General features: G+C 51.1%; 1 protein-coding gene across 1 annotated transcript; it reads right to left on the bottom strand.

Moving 5' to 3' along the window:
• Nucleotides 1-52: 52 nt before the first annotated feature.
• Nucleotides 53-25,189, bottom strand: LOC119093265 (neuronal acetylcholine receptor subunit alpha-7). Its single transcript, XM_037216191.1, has 10 exons — nt 25,073-25,189; nt 12,586-12,659; nt 7,291-7,424; nt 6,648-6,692; nt 5,966-6,075; nt 5,336-5,552; nt 3,669-3,840; nt 2,621-2,773; nt 1,395-1,561; nt 53-1,158 (listed from the first exon to the last, which is right to left on the bottom strand). Exons 2-10 carry the CDS (start codon nt 12,635-12,637, stop codon nt 973-975), a joined length of 1,236 nt encoding a protein of 411 aa, XP_037072086.1. The 5' UTR covers nt 12,638-12,659; nt 25,073-25,189; the 3' UTR covers nt 53-972.

Genomic DNA, 25,189 nt, shown 5'->3' with positions numbered 1-25,189 from the left:
GCGTTCTCCGTGTCATTGTGAGTTTGCCGCAGGGGTCCAAAAGGGCGCCACACGCGTCATACGGTTCCTTATATTGATACCACGGAGTGCGGCAGATACCTTCGTCACAAGCCATGTATAAGCGTTGACCGCGGGCAGCGGGCGTGCTGGGATTACAGGTACTCGCCAGTTAACCGGGAGTCCGGCCAGTGTTCGCGCCGCGGAGCGGCTCGTGCCGCCAGCTGGCCGGTGGTCCGACCGGTTTTCTGCGCCGGGGAGCGGCACGTGCCGCCAGCTGACCGGTGGTCCGGCCGCTGAACACCGGCGCGCCGGGGAGCGGCTCGTGCCGCCAGCTGGCCGATGGTCCAACCGGTGTTCCGTGCCGCCGGCTGACCGGTGGTCCGGCTGGTGTTCCGCGCCGCGGAGCGGCACGTGCCGTCGGCTGACCGGTGGTCCGACCGCTGAACGCCGGCGCGCCGGGGAGCGGCGCACACCGCCAGCTGTTCCTGGGAGTTCGTGACCGCTGTGGCACCATCCGGACGGGAAAGGCTTGAGTGTGCCCGAAACGTGCATAAATGAATGGATGAGGGCGTTTCAGGGCCTCGCGCGCGACAGGGGGAGGGGGCGCATTTACAGGCGCGCCAGACTGCCGCTGTTACACAGGTGGGCGATGACGAAGCTTGTGCTCAGTATTATAATGGTGTTGTCTTCATCCCATCGTTGATTTCCTTTCTTCCTACACTTCTGGGACCCGGGAGCGGGCAGGAACGGAGTCTGCCTGGGCCAATTGGAGACATTTTGTAGCAAAAGTAGATGTCAACGGCACACGTCGCCTGCAAAACAAACTGCTGGCCACTCCGAGGCCGTGGGCGGTCGTGGCTGCTGCCCCTGGCACCGCACGACGCTGCCCCACTCCAGCGGTGCCGGGCAGCGTTCGCTGACGGCGGGCCGGCGCGGGCCGGTCGGAGGCCGGCCAGCTCACGCCGGGCGGCACTAGGCCCAGGTCAAGTTGGGCGGCAACACCACGGCCACGATCAGCAAGAAGACTAGCCCCAGCAGGCGGTCAATCGCTCCGGCCAGGATCGCCCACTCGTGGTTCTTGAAGGAGTCTTTCGCTTGCTTTTGAAACTCGCCGTCGTGGGATGAGTCCAGCATTTCGTTGTCTTCGGGCGAGTAGTCCTGGAAAGAGGTGATTGGTTGCTGTCACGCGGATCCCGTCCATCATACCGACACCGCCTCCACAGGATGTGCGGATAACTCCCAAACAATCATCAGACGCACCTAGCGATAATGATCACCAGGTGCTTCCAGTCGCGCACCGGTGGTGATGGGCTGACAGTGGCGTGGCACGACTTCCATGTCGCAGCCCGGCGGCGCGTCGTCCCGCGACAGCGGCGGGAGGGACACAGACTCACGTGGAAGACGGGCGTGTCCAGACAGAGCAGACGGCCCACCAGGCCGGAGAGACATGCGCGCATCACGCGCGGTAGCGGGGCGCTGCGCGGCCGGCTCAGGCACACCACCACCACCTCCAGCGTGGTGAAGATCAGCAGCAGGGCCGTGAACGTCACGTAGAACGTGGCTGCCGGGGCGTCGTCGATCAACGTTATTCGGCGCGGCGGGCCCCGCTTCCAGAGCAAACGTCTGAAACATCATGCTGAACAAGGCTTGAACAGGCGCCCCATGGAGCCAACTACCAACTGTCAACTAAACTATAGGGACGAAAAAACTCAGATGAGAGTCCGGACAGCCATCAGTTCCGTAAAACCATGTGTGGAGATAAAGGATCATAAATTCACGGTGGGGTCATCGAAGGACCCTCTAAGCATGGGTCTTATAAAAAGGAAGAGCGGCGAGAAGTGGTAACGGGCAACGAACAGCGGAAGAACGAGGGACGTAAGGCAGTACCAAGGTGTATTCTCCCAATGCAAGACATTTTTTGCGAAGGGTCTAATGCGCCGAAAAAAACGATGCGTAAAAACGCGTGGAGTGGATTTGCCACGGATGACTAACATCCGTAGGAATACACGAAGAATCGCGTATACGAACTATAATGCGCGTGCAAAGACATGCGGTGCCATTAAATTCAAAGTAAAACAATCCATATGCGAACAGCGCGATACGAGGAATTATGTGTACGAATTATTGCCGGCACGTAGTTTTGTTTGCACCAGCACTGCGTACAAGAATTGGTGATACAAATATTTATGAAGCGAGTTTTACGTAAGGAAAATTGTAATGCGATTGCGTACGGCGAAACGCGTTAACGAGGAAGCAAAATGTTGCGGGGATCAACGGCGGCGGTCGCGGACGCGACGGTGCCACCTTCAATGCGAGGAAATCACGTGCTGTGTAAGCCACCGAGCACTTCGTCCGTCCGGCGCGGCAGTGGGAAGTGCGGCTTCTGTTCCCCAGTCCTCCCGCCCGGCCAGGGACTAACAGGGCTGACACATGTGTTGCAACTCCAGCATGGGCCGGCCTGTGGACCATGGGAGCAAAGGCCAACATGGGGCATGGGAGCATAGGCTAACCCTATGCCCTAGACCCTATGCCCTAGAAGACACCGGGCTGGGGGCGCGTCATCGCCGCCGCTGCTGCATGCGCCCCAGCCACAGAACGAAGAGCGGTAGTCAGGCCTTACCAATGGAGGCCACGCCGTGCGCATCGGTCGGCAGCTTGCCAAACATGTTGAGCAGCCCCAGCATGGTGAAGAGCACGCTGACCCAGCTGAAGGTCAGCTTCTGCGCCGACGACAGCGGCACCAGGAACGACAGCAGCATCAGCACGCTCGCGCCTGGCGATGGAGAAATGTCTCGGAATCAGACCGACGGCTTAGGTCAAGACATTCCCAGCCAGCCATTTGCTTGGTTAAAGGTCGCTGGGAAGGAAGGTTAGGGGGGCTGGGAGACATCAAATTTCCCCAACCGATGTGGGAAGTGCTTCCGTTTCCCAAGTTCCCCCGATGGAGCCCTTGCCATCGGTCTTCGCTTGTGATCCTCTGACCGGTCGTTGGGGAAAGGGTGGCAGATCCCGATCGGGACCGGGCATTTGTCAGCGCGTGATTGCCAACGGCAGCTCGGGGAACGCTCCGGACACCCCACGTGACAAATTTATCTTGGGAACCGGTATCAAGCAGGTAGAGATTCCCACCAGCGTCGCATTTTTGGAGCTTCACAAGCATTTCCCAGCCGAAATGTTGAGGAACGATCGGATTCCTCGGTCGGGGTCGGAGCGGTATTGCTGGCTGGGCTATGCCGTCACGTCACGGGCCAAATTTCGCAAAATGTGTTGGGGGCTGAGCAAAGAAACGAGTTTCTCTAGGATTTGGCCCACTTTCGTCATGGTGGGAGGGGCTGTAGGACTTGGCCTATTGCCTTGATGTTGCACTCCCCCCCCCCTCGCTATTCCCCCATCCCAACAGGAAGGAAAACTACACCTCTGCGTCACAGCGCTCAGCATCTATTCCTTTATTGGTGGATACAAAAAAAGGGCGGTGACGTCATGTCGAAGGGGCCTACTGCATCATATAATGCAACAACAGCGCAGGATGTGTTGCAACTCTACAATCTACATGTCTACAATCGCACTCCCGCAAATTCAACACTTTCAAAATGAGACACGTATTCGTGAGAGAACAATCCACTTTTTCATCCTGTTCTTGTTTCCTGCGGAATCTCGACAATGCTCACAGATGACGGGCATAGCCAGCTCGGCCGTGCGGTGTTCGTTTCTGCGCATGATGATGGTGAGGTTCAATGACTGGTACGGCTCCGGACAGCAGTCGTAGAAGTCGGCTTTGATGGTGCCTTTCGATTCCACAACCTGCCACTCTCTGTTGGGCCGAAGTTCGTTCACGTCCGGCTGCAACACGCATTGGCGTGGGCTCATCATCCGTTCGCCCGCGCAGGGTGAGGCGCCGGCGGGAGTGGTAAACGCCAGCGAGGTCAGACAATGTAGATATTCCTCCAGAGGATCATGGGTGCAACCTTGCGATTGGGGAAACATATCAAGATTGGGCAGGTCGAACTGGAATTTGGGGACAACCTGATCTGAAAAATGACATTTTACATAAGAAAGCGCAAGAAGTGTATCATCCGGGCAGATTTGAAGAAGACAATGTCCCATTTCGTGAAAATTATGGGGTGCGTCCCACAGCCCCCGAATGTTCACACCCATGCGGAGGATCGATTAGCACTTGAGCACGCACCTGGTATAACCATATGTCTGGGATCGCGGGGAGGGGTGGGGGGGGGGGGGGGGAGTGACCATTACATGTGTCAACCTTGCATGGCTCCTGAAATGAGCGGCGATGTGTTGTTCCGACTCTTTCGATGTGTTGCCCTCAAATCGAGGGCTTGCCTTCCGTCAAAGCCGCAGCAAGAGCCCCCAACGCAATCAGCTGGCCGCCGAGGCGTGGCATTACAGTGGCGCCATTGGAAACTCAGACAAACAGCAAACACCATGCACGTAATGATGGCATGCCACATCGATGACCATATATTTCACGGGTCGGTCAGATTCGGACAGCATATAGCATTGCATATCGCATATACAGCATAGCATATTGGTTGAACAGTATGTAGCAAGGTTAATTAATATATCGGCGCAATAACTCGCTTTGATTTAACCTGGGTTCACCGGAACCAGCACTCAACAATTCCAGTCCGATACCGCTCTGGAAGAGAAGTTTTTATTGTTTTTTTTCCGCACATTTGTTCAGATAACGTAATTATTTCCGGTCCTTTCCTCTCTGGTCACGCGAAAGTGAGGAGCATCCCGTGTCAGTAGAAAACGTAAGTGTTTCAGCCGCCGTGACCATGTCACAATCACCAGCGCTAAATTTTTGGCAGGCATTAGCTGTGTGGCAACTCTAGCTGATCATTACAATGCACGTTGTTCCAGAAAACCGATGAGCGTCATGTGGCTGCGCCTACCAGCGTGGAGCTTTTTCCATAAAAACCCATTCTAGTTTGGTCTCTCAAAACATGCAATCACACAGCGGCCTTTGTCGACATCCTATGAACAAGCTCCTTACGTCCGAGACCAGACAACTGCAGTCGCCTGGCGAGGGCGTCGGCCCTGCTGACTGATAGCCACTGACCTCAGAGGGCGTGAGCATGGACAGGTTGACCCAGTGACCGTCGTGAGTCCAGGAGCCGAACTTGATGGGACGGATGGCCACTGACCTCATAGGACGTGAACATGGACCGGTTGACCCAGTGGCCGTCGTGAGTCCAGGAGCCGAACTTGGTGGGACAGGTGGCCTCTGACCTCATAGGGCGTGAACATGGACCGGTTGACCCGGTGGCTGTTGTAAGTCCAGGAGCCGAACTTGGTGGGACAGATGGCCACTGACCTCATAGGACGTGAACATAGACAGGTTGACCCGGTGGCCGTTGTAAGTCCAGGAGCCGAACTTGATGCAACAGGTGGCCGTGTCGCGCGGCCAGTTGGTCCGGTCGAGGTCGCAGCGCGACGACAGGCGCACGGGCGGCACCCACAGCACCGTGCCGTCGCTTTCGACGATGGCGTTTGATCGCGGGTTGTCCGTTATGTGGCACGACCGCTCCCAGCTGCCGGCACACGGAGGCGCACGTGCTGGGCGCAACGCCAGAGTTGACCGGGTGATGTCCCGGAGGGTGGCGGTGGCGGCGAGGCGCCGCGTACCACAGATTCTCGTCGGCTTGGAGACATTGTTCGCGTTTTTTTTTTAAGAAGGGGAACGCAACGCACGTCAAGCATCCTTTTATAGAAAGGCAGCGACGGCATTGGTCAAATCAACGCTCAGGGGCCGTGACAAAAGCGGGATCACACGCTCAGGTTCTTACTGTGCCACAACTTTCAACGTGTTTACAAACGCATCAATGGGTACGAGACAAGCTGTATCATTGCGAGTGTCATTTGCCTTGCAAATATACTGGCTTGATCCAGGGCACGCTGCGTATCTACGGTCGTCGCAGTCGACTACACCCCGCCAGTAACCCACCCATTATAGTGGCAGATATCTGGAGTCCAGATCACGGCTGGATTGAACATGCTGGTCTTGATGCCGTCGTATTCGGAGGGATCCCAGCGCAGATATTGGTCAGTCCATTTCTGCCGGGTTTGCAAGCCACACAGTGAGTGAGGGAAGGAAGGCTGTGGAACGGGGTTCACGACCTGCGTTTTGCCCGTGAGACTTCAACGAACTTATGCAGCATCGCACAACACCTAAGTTTCCTAAAAAACAACAACAATTTGTTAGCAGCGAACACGATGGATCGAACTCGCGCTTCACCAGCGTACTTCCTATCTGCATGCATAGCTGCGTATAAAATGCAACGTTCACGGTCACCGATGTACTACTTCAAAGCATTCATTCAAACGCAAAGTTCTAACCACGAAAGAATCCAACAGAGATATCTCATTTGCTTTCCAATTTTTCCAGAGCATGGCCACCTTCGGCCGACACCCAGTGAGCCAAAGGCACATAAAAACACTGGGTAGCGAGTCCCTTCTAACGGCCAGGATCGCGTTCATTTCTCAACTCATCTACACCCATCGACTGGATAGCGCCTGTCATCGCCACTGATGCCATTTCATCCAGACAACGGTGCAGCTCTGATGTCTTTGATGTGGATGAGACCGCGGTGCGCGAAGGCTCGCCTCAGGGCTTCTTGTGTTCTCACCATTCGCATCCACACCAGGGACTCCATCACGTCCGAGTTCGAGTCCTGGGAATAGACCACGGCGGTATAAGCACAGCCACGCGTCGGGAAGACACATACCAACACACTTCCGAAAGACTGGAGTCAAACAAAGCGCGGGCTTCAGCTCGAATAGCACACAAGACGCACGTAGGGCAATGTCCGAGCTCAGGGCTGGAAAGCCCTGCCAGCTGATGACTGAGGTGTCAAAGCCCATCAGCTAGTCGACTTCGCATGGGGTGGATGTTGCACGGACCGGCGGGTCACCAGAGAGGTCTGGCGCGGCGGTAGACCAACTCACGAGGGTGGACGTCGGGTCACCAGAGAGGTCTGGTGCGGCGGTAACCAACTCACCAGGGTGGACGTCGGGTCACCAGAGAGGTCTGGCGCGGCGGTACACCAACTCACCAGGGTGGGCCGTCGGGTCACCAGAGAGGTCTGGCGCGGCGGTACATCGACTCACGAGGGTGGACGTCGAGTCACCAGAGAGGTCTGGTGCGGCGGTCGCAAACTCACCAGGGTGGGCCGTCGGGTCACCAGGGAGGTCTGGCGCGGCTGTCGCAAACTCACCAGGGTGGGCCGTCGGGTCACCAGAGAGGTGTGGCGCGACGGTACGCCAACTCACCAGGCTGAAGTCGATGAAGCTCATCCCCAGCTTCGCATTGACGCTCGCGGACTCGTTGAGAACCGGTCGCACCGCCTTGTTGTACCCGGCCAGAAGGTCATCGTGCAGTCGTCTTTCGGACGGCACACAATACCCTGCGTGGCGGACCAGGTACAGGGGTCACTCAGGCGGACCCAAGTACAGGGGTCACTCAGGCCGACCCAGGTACAGGGGTCACTCAGGCCGACCCAGGTACAGGGGTCACTCAGGCCGACCCAGGTACAGGGGTCACTTAGGGGAACCCAGGTACTGTCCTCGCTATGTGCCCGCGAAGTTGCGCAAACTATTTGGAGACACTATTCCAAAGTTACTCAGGTATTCATAATGTTATAATAACGTCATTCAAATCCTGTCATTTCATGAGCCGTGCGGCGAACAAGGCCAAGGAAAATATAGCTGTTGAGCCCTTCATAACCTGACGTTCGTGAACACAATTTCCAGGTACAAAGACCGTCAACTGACTCGCAACAAAAGTTGTAGAAGGTACGATGACACAATCACACAATAAAGTATTGAGGGACATGTACTTAAAAGTAAAACATACTGTTCTAGACGATACCATTTCTCTACTTAGTAAATAACAATAATTATAAGTGAGCTTATTTTATAATATCGGATGCAAGCTTCCATATCTTCAAATATGAAGTGTTCCCTTTAAGGCAATATTGTTCACGTCCGAATACACTACTGCTGATTCCGGTCAAATAAACGTTTACACATGTCTTGGACGGAAGTTACATAATAAAACAACCTATTCGCATTCTCTGCTGATGTGGTAGAAAATTGACTGGGTTACGTCACCAAAGCTATCAGGAGCGTAGGAAATAGTTTCATAGGAGAAACGTAGAATAGTTGCGTGAATAAGCAAGTCCTGCACGCAAAAGGAGTTATAGGCAAAAGATAGACCGAAAGGCATTGGAAGGTCCTTTTACGGTGGGCGCCGGCATGAAAGCAGGTCTTTCAAATGCAACCTCAAAAGGCTCGTGGCGCCGCCCTTAAATGAAAAAAACAACAGGCAACAAAAAAGAAATCACCAACGCAAGTAGTGCAGCATGTCAGTTTGAGGGAAATCATGTGTCCGTCTATGTTTGGACGCTTGGGGGGGGGGGGGGGGCATAGCCAGTCATGTTTGAAGCAACATCGTTTGAGAATGAGTGCGCGAGCACTTCAACAACGCATTTTCAGGCCTGCTAATGTCACTTAAGACAAAGATACTCCAATGCAACGGTGTGACTGACTGGTATATGTTCCAAAAGACATCTGGTTCTATTATTCATTTGTGTATGTCCCAAAAACATTTGGTTGTCTTACTCGTGTGTATCTGTTCCGAAAGACATTTAATCGTATTACTCATTTGTGTATGTTCCAAAAGACATCGGGCTCTGTTCATCTTGTTTGAATTCTGTTTTTTCACATAATGTTGATGATTCATTCTGTTATCATCTCGCTCTTCCCATGCCCATTAAGGCGCCTTACTGAACGGCATGAGGGTAAAGCCTCTTACGTCTATATTCAAGCAAATCTATGCTAATGTTACGGAAGCTGTGCAGGACCCAGACTCTACGACCACTTGCCGCGGCTCGGCTTCGCAAGACCGCGACCTTCACCGTGCCTTCATCAGGCCTTGGCACCACTTGCCGTGGCTCGGCTTCGTAAGACCGCGACCTTCACCGTGCCTTCATCAGGCCTTGGCACCACTTGCCGTGGCTCTGCTTCATAAGACCGCGACCTTCACCGTGCCTTCATCAGGCCTTGGCACCACTTGCCGCGGCTCGGCTTCGTAAGACCGCGACCTTCACCGCGCCTTCATCAGGCCTTGGCACCACTTGCCGTGGCACGACCTCACCAGACCGTGATCTTCACCGCCTTCACCGGGCTTTGGCACCACGTGCCGTGGCTCGGCTTCATCAGACCGCGACCTTCGCCGCCTTCATCAGGCCCCGTGACCACTTGCCTTCGAGGTCGGAGTTCACCCTTTTCTTCACCACCGTAATGCACTTTTCTTGCACGCGCTCGTGCCTTCCAGATGCGCTCGGCCTTCAGCGTCCACCGCCTGAACAGTGTTCTGGCGATGGTTTACGCGCGGGATAACAAGGTCACTGGTCCTGCAGAGCCCGCCTGGTAGCGGCGTCAATCGGCTACATCCCCCGGACGGCCGGGCGACGTCACAGGCAGTGAGTCGGCACAAGCCTCGGGACAACAACGTGCCCGCGCCGCGCGGACTCACGACTGCCAGCGAGACGCGAACAGTCACCGGCATGGATTACGCGGGTCTGAGCTGTGGCGCTCAACACGGCGCTTTGGTGATGATCAACCAGAGAGGGCAGAGCAGGCATGCCTTTGTTGATCAGAATATGCAAGAACAACGAGCGGGGGAAGGGACGCGCGCTTCAATCTGCGTGCTTCGATCGTCAATCGGGCTAAATTGGTGCTTCAATCTGCGCAGATGCTGTTTTAACGAGCTCGTGACAAACCACGTGCTACGGATAAAAACTTCGAGGCATTGGTTTTCAGGATGTGCGCAAATGTGCGCACAGATTGCTTCATCTATGTGCGCAAACACAGGCCCACATGCATGTCTAACTATCCATCATCCATAAACAGGTCACAACGAGTGCCCACTCTTGTCCACCGCAGCGCACAGAACCTTACGCTGAAGGAAATGTTCCACATTTGAACATATTGAAGTAAGCATCAAATGTAATGAAATAAACTAACTGAAGCAAGCGGCAGATATGAAAAACATTAACTAACTCCTCACTACTGCCATCCTTTTAAGTGGAAAAGACTGTTCCAGAAAACAAAATTTATCTATTTAATAAACATACTCCTCAATACGTCATTGGCTGCGTCATCGCACCCTGCACAGCATTGAATGAGAGTCAATCGACGGCCACAATGCCTGGAAACCGTGATCACGAACGCCAGATATGACCGACTCCACAATATATTTGCTCGACCTTGATCACAGCATGGCCAATGGAATGGCATCATCTGAATGACGTTATCGTTGCGTCATGGATGCCTGAGTGACCTTCAGATAGTCTGCACCAAATAGTCTGCACATCTTCGCGGGCGTATAGCTCAGAAAGTAAAGGGGTTTAGGTTTCAATAACAGCAGAACTGTGAAATGTACTGGATGACCTTCGAGATGGCTATTTCTGTTCAAAACCCGATACAAATGCGGCCCACCCCATTTAATACCGTTATCAGTAACTGAGATGCTGAAGGCAGCAGCACTCCTAGCCATGAGATGTGAAAGATAACAAACAAACAAAAAAACGAGTGTAACCATAATTATCAGTAAATCACTATGAATGCTGTCAAATGTTTGGGATATTGGCCCTCGCTCCTGCTATGATGAAGCCTTACGTTCAACCTACAAGATATTGCTATATCTCCAGATTTGTTTGATACCTTTTCTCATGAGAACCATTCCCTCTTTCTTCACAATTTACCAATTTCAAAACCGGCTGATCTCGACAAATTCCAAACTGGAGTGAAAAATTTGGCGAGCGCAATAAGCGAAATCATTTTCAAAGGCAACTTATTTTGTGACGCAACTTTTGCTACGGATGCCAGCTGACTCTTCTGATCCATTGGCTTTGCCAGTGTGTCAGTATCAGTATCCGTGTGTTGGAAACCATCCACATGGTGGCCTTCACGGTTTCAGGTCACACAGGCCCGTACGAAAACACACAAAAAAGGTGTGCATAATGATATGAACAACGGTCAAAGAATTAAGACAGACCAATCAACACTTCATTGTTATGGTGTACGGAGAATGAATTGAAATTCCTCTTTGTGTACCTTTTATCCGCTCCATGTTGAAGAAAGAGCAAACGACGGACAGAGATCAACTAAATTATCAACAAAACATGCGTGTTAAGGCAAGAAGAAAGGTACCGCTCATTTAAAGGTCTTTGACAGGATTTAATCTCTCTCCTTGCCAATAATTCGTTCGCCATTCGTTACAAATCTACCAGTTTGGAAAGCGGCTTACTTTGGTACATTTCGGCTTAAATCAGGCACTAAGAATGTGTATTTTAGGACTTCTCCGTGTAGACGTGCATGTTGACGCTTCTTTGCTTTTGGATCTTTATCACTACCAATTTATGCGCTTCAGACTTGTGTTAAAATGTGTACTACCGCCCTTCATTCCTTCCTCTGCGCGCTCGCAGTTTTTTCTTCCATTTTTGTACTTCTATCTCCGTATCATGGAAAGTTGTGTGTAGTAGTAGAAAGAGATGTTTATAATGGTCGTTTCAGCCTCTTTTTCTCAGCCAGTTACCAGCTGACCGACATGTCGCACAGACTCGCGTTGAGGACACGATCCAGCATGCCTGTCACATACCAAGGTCAGAGTGCTGATTCTCCGCCAACTGAGCTGCAGGAACGGCTATGACAGCATCTGCTAGACTTGACGAAACTGCATAGGATTGGTGTCATCAAGCACCGGTAAAGGTGATTCAAGATGGGTCACATCAAGTCGGTGGCCTCCAAACAGTGACCACGATATTTTCCCAATAACCGTGTGCTGTATGGTGTGCAGAGAAAACGTCGGTGGGTAGCTCTTATCACACTGGACCACATACTGGTAACTGGAAAATGATAGATGGCTCATGTGAAATGTCAATTCGCAATGTCTTACCGTAAATAATGATGTACAATCAGGCCAGAAGGTCCCATATGTTCCCAAATGTGTTTTATTTGTACACACTCATTTGACCTTTTTGACCTTTGGTGCCCCATCTACGTCGATAATTTTGCCGTGAGATGAAATCAAAATAAAGCTGTTGTAGGTGCCAACTTTTCAACACCTGTTAAGTACTAAACCACTCTTCACACCTGCTGGATTTTATCAAATTGCGATATAAAATTTTAGCACTAAACCACTCTTCTAGCCTGTTTGATTTCATCGTATTGTTATACAAAATTCATCATTCGCTGGTTTTTTATTTTGCAACACATTCCTGCAAAAAATGTAACCTTTTGGCGTAGTTTCGATCATGACTTTATCGCCGTCAATTTTTGTTCTTTTGAACTTTTATACGTTGAACATTCCTATGCCAACTTCTATTAATGTTGAGCTGTTTCAATCTGATTGTTGACGTTCTCTCTTTTAACATATTGTTGCGAGTTTCCTTGTGATTCTTACGCGGCCTTGTGCTGGCTGGTTTCCAAACAATTATTTCCTGTTTGTTCGAGCACTGCAGCTTTTGGACATGCTTCTGCAGTGGCAGAGTCTCCACTTACCAGAAAGGAACAGCGATGCGCAGACAATGACGAAAACCGCTCTTGAAACCATGGTGCAGGTTTGTGGACGTTCCCTGCCGAAACACCAAAATAAGCAAGATGTTATCAATGATGGGAGAGGAGACCAACTCGGGGACACTCGGCGCTCTCCGTTCTACTACACCAGTTCGTCCCGGTGGCTGAGTTGGTTAGAGCGCCTGCCTTCCGATCCACCCACCCGTGGCGGGGTGGGTTCGAGTCGCTTCAGACGTTCGCTCTTGACAGGTACGGTCTGCGGCCGGTGGCAGCGGCCGCGCTAAAGGTCGGTTGATATTAGAGGGCAGGGCGGACCGTAACGAGCATTGCGTTACGTTAAACGTTCGCCATCAAATCCTGCCGTTGCTCGCAATGCGCGATCGGACGACAGAGGTCAGGGCTCGCACAACAAGCACTACCTAGCGTGAGCTCTGATCCCAGGAATTCATCCAATCAAAGAGTTGGGATCGAATCTTTAAAAACTGCTTATAAGGTGATGTTAATAGGGCCTCCGCGCAAACGAGTGAAAACAAAAGAGGCCGTTTTGTTGTGGGCGGAGTAGCGGACGGCGCTCCACAGAAGCTGTTTGGTCCTAGGCATCGGTGAATGGTCCCAACGCGATCAAGAAGTCCCGTTTCGGTTCAAAGGGCCCTACATAACCAAGACTTCAGTAATATTGTTCAGGATTCCAAGGCTGCAGGCTCCAGAGAAAATCAGGTTCTCAAACTCCTAGACCCTGAGATACTTAACGACATCGAGGATGGATCAGACATATCAATATCTCTGTACTATATCTCACAACACTTCGAACAACACAACAGGCTTAACCGACAGAGGTTCCAGACATTGCGCGCTCACTGGTCGAGATCACTGCAAAACCCTATGAGTCAGCTCACGCGAAAGCACACCAGACGTGAACTGCAAAGAAGCAAGCCGTACTTCTTCCAGGCGCCAGTGGCCTCCAAATATTCGGGAACTCGTGATTGATCCACGTTTGCACTGCCAAGACGGTCAAGGGGCCTTTAAAATGGATGTATGAAAGCAATTCACAGGTTGCAATAATAACAAACTTTATGAAACTCATTTCAGTTCATGACACTATCAGACCTTTGTTGGCCAAGTAACTTTGGGTTGGACGACGTTCTGAAACATTTGAGAGGGTTCCGAGACGGCCAACAACATCTACAAGAGGTAAACTCACTACCGATAAAGACTGTGGTTCGATAAAGTACATGTCTAACAATGCCGCCTGCTGGGACGGATACAAGCGGGTTATCTAGTGAGCGGAGGAGGCAGGTGACAGACTGATTCATTGTAAGGGCAAACTCACAATAAGCACGATATAAAAGTCGTACGTAAACCAGAAACGTAGTCGCGTCCAGCATGTACGGAATCTGTACCGGTCCTAAGTCCTGCATTGTGCATGCACTGACAGGCGTGCACGTTTAGAAACAATCAACGCGGTAAACGGGATGGATTTCGGAAACATTATTTCAGCTGACGAGAGCGGACCTCCTTTCCTTATTTCCCGCAGCACTGATCGAGCCAATCAGGCAGACCTCGACAGCGCTGGTCAACTCTCGAGGACACTATCCACCACCGGACGCAGACCATTGGTGGGCGGATGAGCCGAATCAGCGCCGCTCCAAACGCAGTTCTGCGGACTAGACCACGCGCTCGTGGCCGGGTCAGCCAGCGTTCATGGTGGCGCCTGTGGCCGAGCCAGCCAGCGCTCATGGTGGCGCCCGTGGCCGGGTCAGCCAGCGCTCGTGGTGGCGCCCGTGGCCGGGTCAGCCAGCGCCCATGGTGGCGCCTGTGGCCGGGTCAGCCAGCGCTCATGGTGGTGCCCGTGGCCGGGTCAGCGCTCATGGTGGCGCCCGTGGCCGGGTCAGCCAGCGCTCATGGTGGCGCCCGTGGCCGGGTCAGCCAGCGCTCATGGTGGCGCCCGTGGCCGGGTCAGCCAGCGCTCATGGTGGCGCCCGTGGCCGGGTCAGCCAGCGCTCATGGTGGCGCCCGTGGTCGGGTCAGCCAGCGCTCATGGTGGTGCCCATAGCCGGGTCAGCCGGCGCTCATGGTGGTGCCCGTGGCGGGCTCAGCCAGCGTTCATGGTGGCGCCCGTGGCCGGGTCAGCCAGCGCTCATGGTGGCGTCCGTGTAGCGATCTTGGTCTTCAGCCTCGCCTGGCAGTTCCTGAGAAACAACCACCCTGAGGAAGGCTATGAGGCATTAAGCACCTCCCGGGATATCCCCACAGCTAGTCAATAGTCGTCACAAATCCGACGAAAAAGTTACTCCCAGATTCTGCAGCCAGGCACGCAAGCGCAGCAAAGAGAAAGGTGGTTGTCAAAACCTAGGAATTCCGGAATTACTTTCTCCACACACAGTAGCATGCTGAAATGCGCGGCGACGGCCCTACGCAGTTTCTGCTGAATAAGCTGGCGTAGAGCCGGCCGCCCTTAGAATGCCAAAACGTATTGCGCGGCTGCAACACTTATGACGTCTTTGATACTTCTGCTTCATAAGACACACTCTCATAACAAAGGACCGTCGGATAAGTAGTATACGTAATTTGTTCTGAGTAAATGATTAACTCACCGGGCTGAGGTGAGTCGTTTGCAGCTGACAATAAATCCATAGGACTGCGTTCTATTTTCGGAAGGAAGCTCGTGCGATAGCGTTTAATAACGATGCAGGTGGCATACCTCAGATCTGCGGTCTCCGACACTCGCTTTTCTAGGTTCCTGCTGGCGGCCCAAGGCCATCGTTCGCCACCGCGCCGGCGGAACACCGATAGTTTTTGGTTTCTGCCATTAGAGGGCAGAAATGGAATAAGCCCTTGGTTCCCGGTATGTTTAAAAATGCATAATACTGATTGAGCGATTAGTAGGTCCATTTCAACAAGACGAGCAAACTGACCCTGACTCAAAGTCGATTGTTTCCAGTAAAATTCCTCTCAGCAATGTGAGAATAATAGTGCTTGTTTTGTATATATTTTCCGGATAACGCATGTTTGCTATTATGCGCCGTTGGTTTTTAATGCATTCTCGAACGACTTGAAGCAGGAATATAGCGTAATAATATTGTAGTTTTGCCACCGAGCGTAACATTAAGGCCCACACAAAATGCAATTCAGCGTTAGAAGGGGTGCTCCTCGTCAAAGAGCGTCCTCTACGCCACTGGTTCTTACGTCCAACCGAGGAAATGAAAGGTGGCTTTGGACCCGATGACAACAGAACACGAACTGTGACTCAGTGCAAGCTTGCAAACTAAAGTTGTGCCAAGGTAGCCCGTTGAATACGACGCGCTCGGGTGGGGCGGTCAATTGGTCCGACATATCACACAGTAAGAAAGGTACAACATTGTTGTACAAGGGTACAACATTCAAAAACTGTTCGGTTTCGGCCACGATATGATCGTCGACCTAGATGCCTAGCTATGACCTAGCTATGACCTAGCTGCATGAATGTTACTGAAATTGGTTGTTATCCTAACGTTGACTAGATAGGACAGAACTGTTGCCTTTCTCCTCGCAGAATAACAAGGAGAAAGGAAAGCTAGATGCATTGTTGCTTTGGCTACATGTCTTTATTGAAACGAATATTGGTGATGATATTACTGATACTAGTGATCTTCCATATCCGCTGATACTCATATCTTTCTTTACCTTTCCCTGGTTGTTGTAAAAGGCATAAGGCTTACAGCGCTGTATTATCTATATGCATTATGTGCACGCACACACACACCCGCAACTGCACTTAACAACTTGCCCTCTGCTTATTGTTTATTTGTTCTTGTCTAAGCCTTTGTTGCCGCACTAACCTTGGAGTTGCCCAAAGAAATGTCTTTAATAGCAGCCATAGTCTGACGTTCAATCACTAAAGGTCCATTATTTTAAAATACATATCTTATTGTTTGCACCACAAGATCAACTATTCCACGGTCTCCGTCTATGCCAAGTTTGACGTGGCCACGCCGCACTGTTAAAATACTACTTTGGAAAATTGTGAGAGGGTTGAATGAGCCTGTCCGCACTCGAGCACATGCTGAAATGCGACAAGACCAATAATAATATGGGTTTTAGGGTCAGTTTTAAGAATGCGAACAGCCTGATTTGTAAATAAGGAAATAATAACGGTGACATTATCTTGTGTCGGCATTTTGCACTCGGTATAGCAACTCTAACTTTGTAGTTACTTTTTGCCCGCTGGCTCACAGCAGTTGTCAAGCGATATTGGAAATCCCAGGCCGGTGGTGTCATTTGCCCAGCGTGCATATTTGAAAATGACAGGAGGTTTCAACCACTCCTTCTCGATCTGCTTCCTCTCAATATGAATTAGGAAGATCCTGCTCTGGATCAAGAGACCCTGTTTTGTGCTAAGGTTGGGGATTACTGGTTTTGAAGGCCTCCCTTATGAATCGGAATGTCTCTGATCCGGATTAAGAGGCTTCCTCTCTAGATCCCGATGTCCCTGTTCTGGATCAGGAGGTACATTTAGGCATCAGGGGACTTCCTATTCCCAAAGGCCCATCCTTTGGATCAGGAGGCTCTATGGTGGGCCAGGGAAACCGCTCCTGGAATTGGCGGCCCCTTATTCATACAGCAGGTCGTGGTCGTGACAGCTAGAGTAAGACGTAAAACCGTAGCAGGTCATGTTTGATCTGCACTCCGATGCACACGTTTTTCGCAACTCCCCCCCCCCCCCCTCTCCCCCCCTCCAGTCCCTAAGACATATTGACTGTTGCGCATATGTCCCAACCGAAGGAATTTGGGGGGTTGAGCCTATAATGATGCTTGCTGGAATGACACATGCCGTTTTTCCTGTGAAACTGTCAGTCTGTTTCCACCACACTGAGAGGGAGCACCGCACAATGACACAGGCTGTCAGTTGTCTGCATGACCTCCGTCACTTTGAAGCCCGCATCTCTTCCTGAACTATCTTCGTCGATCGGCGGACGAGCAGCTCGAGAACAAAGGGTGTGGACGTTATACCGACAAGAGCAGTACGCCGATGTCTCCCTGTGATTGGTCCGTATATGCTGCGGATTATCCATTGCTCATTCACAGTTCGGGTATTTCCCGACATGTGGAAAATTGCGTGCGCGGTATCCATCCTAAAATCAGGTGCTCCAACTGTATCATTTATCAGAATGCCCATATCACTCTCAAGCGTGCTATCCAAAACTTTCTCTAACACCTCAGTGGTTGATTTGCACCTGGCGTTCTCAAAATGATCATCGAAGCCCATGTGTTTCCACATATACCTTTCTGTCTATACGTAAGGGGTGGTGCGATCAAGATCCAGGTGCAGATAATTCCAAACAAATAGATTTTGCCGCCAGGACTGTCTTTAGCATAAAACGCAGCCTGCATCTTACACCGGCTCTGGAATCTCCAGGCTGTCTCCGGATTGATGACCTGGTGAAAGAGAGGGACGTGCTGAAAGTGTTACAAGCCTTAAGAGGCAAAGATCGCCTCCAGCTGTCCGATCTCTTTTTAAGCGACGCCACTCAGAGAGACGCGCACCTCTGTGTCAACGTCTCTCCACCTGTTGAGGTGCCTATTGGAGGCTAACAAGCGAGTCTCTCCTTAGCGTCTGGCATCTGACATTTGTCGTCCGTGGCTTCTGGGAACCTTCTGCCTCCCACCACGACTGTACCTCCATCTCTGACTTTTAAAGATCAAAACCGGTATTTCAAAACGCAAGTGTTTGGTCCTGCGACTTACTTTACGCACGCACAAGTAGCCTGTGTGATTCTTTGTTACAGTTATGCACGTGTGTGATCTTTGCCGTTCAGTGCGAATTCCATGCACTTACAATTTATTTTCTTTCATCTTTGTGTGTGTGCGCAGGGTTTGATACATTCCGCTTTAAATCAAGAGCATTTATTAGATTCGTCGAGGAACTCCGCAATTATTGCATGGCATCGTGTGATGCATTGTATTTGACCGTTCTGTATTTTATCTGTTTCTATTTTGCAGTGTAACATTTTACATTTTTGTTCGTAATAATATCGCATTTTGTAGTAAATTTCGCAGCATCGACTTTTATCTTATTTTTGCAGTGTGTCGTGACGAGTGAGTAAGTGATGTACCGAACCCGGCCCAGCGAATACTGTAAGCCACTTCATAGATAATTTTAGAGCGAACAAATACAACTAAACAAATTTAAGTGATTCGAATTTCTGATACAGACTCGTGTTTATCTTTGACTATGTAGTTAGGTTTTCGTAATGCACGGCAAACGAGTTAGCACCGGCATATTAATGGGGTCATCCCTCTCTCATCCCTCAGTCAGGCCAGTATGAAGCAGGTAGCCGAAGCATCCAGGTTCCTGCTCAGAAGAAAACCTGTGGCCTCCACGTGCCAACTTGCGAAGTCCACGAAAACCATGCAACTGATTTCAAATAAATATTTGCTCACGGTGTTTAACATTCGGTTGTTCAGTTACTAATTACAGTATCACACTTAAAAGAAACTGTTGTTTCTTAATTGCGCGACTAAATTTACACCTAATTTTTATTAAGCCAGGAATAAATTTTTGCTAATAAAAATGCCTGCCGCGCAAGGTTACCTTTAAAAACGTGATAACATATAACTTGCCTCAAATTGGTTATTGTGACGTTATCCCACTGGTTTCAGTGATCCAAAAACTACAATTTCATTCGCCTCCACTGACGCCAGAATGACAGAATAGCGAGCTTCGATCTACCCAACACAGGGCATTACAGTAGCGCCGATTTTCAGGAGTGTGTGCAGATTGCTGTGAGTGTACACTTGCCCTCTTCTGGTCCAAATTCAAGACGCTCTTTGAAAAGTTTCTCCCAGGAACTTACAGAAGGGAAGAGAACATACAGCAAGGAGACAAGCTCTCACCACTGAGGGAATTCTCCATTTTGTTTAGGAGACATCTTGATTAAATTTTCCCGCTGCTCAAAACTCGCGACGCCGCCCATAGGCACAGTAGTTTGCCATGACCGGGGGTCGGACGGGCCCAAAACAGACAAAATAAAAGGCATCACATCGCGAATAATCCTGGATCCTGGACCAGGGTCTTGGTGTATTTGGGGGCTCTACGAAATCCAATGTTTCTTACCCAGAACAGATGAGTATCTTAATTGATAGCCTGCTTTGCTTTTATCTGTGTGACTAAATTCCTTTTGGCCTTTTGTTCAGTTGACTTTTTATATTTATTTTTATACTCTTAACTTCTTGCATCTTGGCTTTAACGAATTTTTTGCTTTCATCACTTTGTATTATCCTTTCAATATCTCTTCAAACATTCTTGCCGTTTAAATTTATATCCTTTAATTTCTTTTCTTTTACCTTGTTGTCCTGCAACCGATTACAGCCATGGATATCCTCATTGATGGCCACGGGACAGTTCATTCATAGCCCCGCCGGCTGGTGTCAGTATGACAGTTTGCCAAGAGCGCCGTAAGTTTGATGCGAGTGTCTGGCAGGCTACCAAGGTCACCATCCATCGGTCGTGCCGGGGAGGGCAGTGCGTGGCCTGGAACGGCGTTCCCCAGACAACACCAAACGTCACTTCACTGAAGGACGCCGCCACACCACGCCGACGCCGGCTTTTCCAGGCATGTGGCCAGCATGGCACCACAAAAACACAGCTGAGGTTAAACAGGAACGTCACACACACCGGGCCCCGAGGAGCCGAGTCGCACCCTGACAATGGACGCATTACTTGCATATTAAACACGCCCGGCCCGGACGGCCCACTCGCGCGAGACAATTCCCGACGCAGCGGCGTTAATCCCGCTCAGGTTCGCGCGCGCGCCGTGGTTGCACGATCGTGCGGGCCCCAGCGGGCACGTGAGGTAGCACATACGTCCTGAGCATCCGGGGACGTCACGGGGCGGTGAGGGCAGACGGCGCCGCGGCGTTAGAGCAGCTCGTGACGCTCGATGGGCCAAGCGATCAGCTTGTTTACGTGTCCGACGGCGAGATACGGCGTATCAACGGCCGAGGTAGCGCAGCTTTGCACACCAGGCTGACCCGATATGCGGCGGACGATCAGCACACAACAGGCGGCGGCACGGACTGTCGGTCAGCACACGCGGTCAGTGAGCAAGGGCCCGACTGAATGGTCCGAAGGAGTGGCCAGAGGCCATATAAAGGGCCCGCAGCCCCAAGTCCGGGCCGCCAGAATTCAGCGTACCTCTTGCACTGATCGGAGGCCCCTGGGACAGCGTCCCTATTTAAGTCAGCTGACTGAGACTAACAATACCGAACAGTCGGTTCCGTGCCGGTCTGAGGCCTAAGGACCCCTTTCGCGGGCAGGGGCAAAGCAGTGGCCTGAAAATGTCGATCAAGGCCTTCATGATAAAAACATGACCAAAAGGCCTTCTACATTGGTCCGGGCACCTAAACTAATGAAGAACCCCAGTGCTAGTCAGTGACCACAGTCCCTAGAAAGGGACCATGTGTCTGCAATAAGCCCAGGTCGGCAAGGAACGCATTTGCTGACAGGGATCACAGATGGGGCCCTATATGTTAACGCGTGGTCGGGTTGGGGTCAATTCGACCCCCCTCAAAGGTTTTCCCGGAATGATTTCCGAACGGTACGACGAAGCCGCGCCAAATTTTGCATGCCCGTAAACAATTGAATAGCGGATCGTCTGATAATAGCAGTTTAGATGTACCTTGTGAGGTCGCTGACCTATGGCAGGTCAAAGTCAGGTCATGGTTTCAGCGAAGGCACGTTCTAGGGAATTGCTCAATCCGCTCAAACAACAGGGTGTTAGACGAGGCCATACATCTCTGAGATACTTTCTTAGGCAACACACCAATTGAATAAACAAATAGCATTGACCTAGGGTCAGTTATGAAGGTCAGACCAAGGTCAAAGTCAACCTGTTTTGCTACCCTCGTGCTTGCTGTATTGGCTGGTTTCTGGTGCTCATTTCGAAAAAAATATTGATAGCAGGAACCGCATTATACACCTTCCATGAACTTCTTATCGGTCAGAATGGGTCACTAACCTAGAATGACCCAGGTCAACATTTTGTTTTTAGAAACATACTGCCTAGCGTAATCTTTGTCGCTTATCCAAATGCACAACTCAAGCATTCCCATATCATTTTGGTCACCATGACCTTTGAAAGGTCAAACAAGGTCACTGACCTCATCTGAGCATGTGACATTTTCCTCAGCGTAGTTGGCTAGGTTCTAGGGGCCCTTTGAAGATCAGTCTGGAATTTGTCATTGTTTGACCTTATCTGACCCGAAGGTCATAACCTACGAATTTGAAACTCTGACCTAAGTGAGTTCACATACAGGCCAACACACCCTGTGAATTTGGTCTCTCTGGCTCTCTTAGTTCCCGAGATCTCAGGAAGGGAGGTCAAACTGACCCCTCTACCTGAGCGAAGGGTATCCAACCGGCCACCCAGGCGCGTGTTAAAAGGTCGAACAAGGTCACTGACCTTAACTGAACGTGTGACAGTATTCATAGGCAAGCTTCCTAGGATCCAGGGGCCATTTGGAGACCAATCGGGAATTTTACCTTGTTTGACCTTATTTGACCCGAAGGTTAAGGCCTAGGAGCCTCAAACTTTGACCTAAGAAATTTTATGTACAGATCAACACACTATGTGAATTTGGTGTCTCTAGCTCTCTCGGTTCCCGAGATCTCAGTGGGAGGGGTCAAATTGATCCCCCCCCCCGTCGAGCGAAGGGTATCCAGCCGGCCACCCGTGTGCGCGTTAAGAGGCCTCTTGCGCTGGTCCCGTCCCTATTGACAATATAATTATATCTGAGAAATGACGAAGAAAGGGTTCGCATTCACAATGAGACAGCGGAAAGGCCCTGTGTCAGTCAGAGGTCCCAGTACCGGCGAGGGATCCTCCACTCCGTTTCAACCAGAACTCCATAAGACCTGTGCCTTGGTATCATTTATTGGACTCCCTATGCTGGTAAATGCCAAGTTTTCATTCATGAGGAGCCTGCTCCGATCCGCTGCTGGGTGTCCCAGACAGAGGGCCTGGCGCATCAGGGAGGGGCCCGGTTATGATATATCCGTCTGGGGTCTCCGTGCCGACCACAGGCTACTGTACTCGCAGCGTCAGAATAGCAGCCGTTGGGGACCACACGCTGGTACGAAATGTCCTCCAGCTCCTAACCAAAAAGCTCCTAGCCAAACATTTTACCTGTACAATTTCAAAGTTGATTATCTAAACGGAATTAGACGCTACAGCGACACGAGCAAGAGAGGTCGCGCCATTGCGTCTTGCGTGTATGGTTGTGTGCATGAAAATCAGTCTCGAGTACCAATCTTATAACTGCACACGCAGATTATATTGTTCGGGACACCCTTTACACGCATACCACATGACTTCGTAAAACGCTGCGAAGTACCAATTCGCGATGCGCGATCATTTTCGCACGCCCGTTGACCGCTGCTGGGTGTTGCTGCGAGGTTCCGTGTTCGGTATCCTAAAATAGCGTAACTGCGATATCTCCGTCTCGACCCCTCACGATGCACCTCACGGAGGGGGCGACAAGAGATCACATGCAACGCGACAACGGCTCTTTTCTCACTCACAGTGCTTACTCGATGCACTGGAATTCTATTAACTGCACTTGAAACAAAAAACTCAACATTCTGGACGCATTAGTAATTTATGATCACACACCACTTCTAAGCACACAACTGAATCAAAGAGAAAAATCATGACATTCTTGGGTTCTTGGCGTTCATATGGCGTTCTTGTGCCATCCAGCGACAGGTTTTAAAACAACCTATAACTGAAGTGACATCTAGCGGCAGGAAATAAAACTTTTTAAGATGTGATAACTGGATGCTGTGAACGATATATGCTACAAGCTATGACGTTGCGAGCTTATATACTATGATCGCCGATAACGGGCACGGAATGGGACGCATTTTGGATGTTATGAACGCTTGGTGTTACGATCTTGGATGATATCAACACTGGAAACCGCGATCTTAGATGTTTTGGTGCTATCCGGTCGTTCTACTTATTCAGAAGGTATGCTAGCTGGGCGTCGTCCTCCGTTGGTGAACTGGTTGCCGCTGAGACCAATAAGTGGCATGTGTAGGTATGTCTCACCTAACCTGGAGGCTCAAAATGTTAGATAAAGTGCTCATGCCCTTCAGGTACGGAGGCCAGAGGCGATTTTGAGCCCTGCGATGTGGTGGTACTCATGAATTATCAGCCAAAATAATTGCGATATGGTTCAGAACATGATAAGCCTTGGATGTTCTGATCTGCATGTAAAATTACCTTCCAACAGGCAACAAGCTATGCATCTCGAATATCTCAGCATACCCTGGTTTATTACAACTTGTTGCACTTTTCACAACGGAGGTGAACAAAACTCTTCAATTCAAGATCCCTGGATGGACCAAATTTGCTGTCAAATTCTAAAACGTCCTGAATGTGGAAGCAGACCGGCACCAATTCATTTGATACATTTTGCAGTAAGGCGGACTAGACCGGATTGGGTTGAAAAGTCTGTGAAAGCGGGTTTGATTACGGCAGATTGGGTCTAAGCTAGCCGAACTTCACTGGACCGCATCATGAACATTTAACCCGTGAAATGTTCTTGTCACTGAGCTCGAAGGCTTGTCAAACCTCAGATGTGCATAGCCCGTCCCAGCTACGAATCCGCGGCTACCACGGACTCGGTCCCTGTCTGGACGGTTCATGAGTCCACGGCCGTGGCCGGACTCGGTCCTCGTTCAGACCCGCCTGCCGCGCGCCTGCCCAGGTGGCGCCGAGCCATCCACACCGAAAGTCAGTTGACATCGGTCGCCCGGCAACAGCTCGTCTCGCGGGCTGGCCTTGACTGTTTTTGTTTGGTCTGGGGTCGTCCGCGCTGTCGGGTGGTAGCGAAGGACACCAGGATGGGCATTTGGTGGTCACGCGCATGGTGGGACGGTGCGTGGCGGCATGGCGTAAGGCTTGGCGCTCATTGAACACGCGCATGACAGTCACGAGCTGCGGATCTCGGCTGCGCTGATGTAACGAAACCACCAAGGACTACGTACATGTCACGGCCGGCGCGAACTCCCCAGCCAGGGATGCAGTAAGCGCAGCCACCTTCCGACTTAACATAATGTTAGTATCACATAATGTTTCTGAGAAATGAGTTGCGACAGCCGGCAGCTGGCCTTGACAGATGACGTTTCGTTTACATTTTGGCTACAGTTACTTCTGGGCAGATGCGGAATGGGGAACAAAAAATCAGCTGACCCGGCATTGTTTTAACCCAACCAGTCGGCGCCCCCCGGGCCATGAGAAGGCGCCACGCTCACTGCTTCGACCCCCTGTCTAGTCATGATGCATGTGAACCGCCCCGTTCAGGGCATGTGTACTTAAACGATAGCCAGACGACGCCACCGGGCAAAGGATACGATACGTCACGGATCACGTTAATGGCCGAAGTTCATGGCTTCGTCCGTCTTGTCCTGTCGGGTGTCCGACGCACGTACCTCTCCGATGGGTGTCGTGGGCCTGATCTTCACCTCGGTCTGCGCCGCGACGACGGCCGGTCACGGCGGCCGCAGTCCTACAGGATGCGCGCGCCTGTCGCTGGCGTCTGTGGCACC

Source organism: Pollicipes pollicipes, unplaced genomic scaffold (assembly GCF_011947565.3).
Source record: "Pollicipes pollicipes isolate AB1234 unplaced genomic scaffold, Ppol_2.1 Scaffold_4002;HRSCAF=4701_pilon_pilon_pilon, whole genome shotgun sequence".
NCBI classification, from domain to species: domain Eukaryota; kingdom Metazoa; phylum Arthropoda; class Thecostraca; order Pollicipedomorpha; family Pollicipedidae; genus Pollicipes; species Pollicipes pollicipes.
This window is presented reverse-complemented; position numbering and strand designations above follow the sequence as displayed.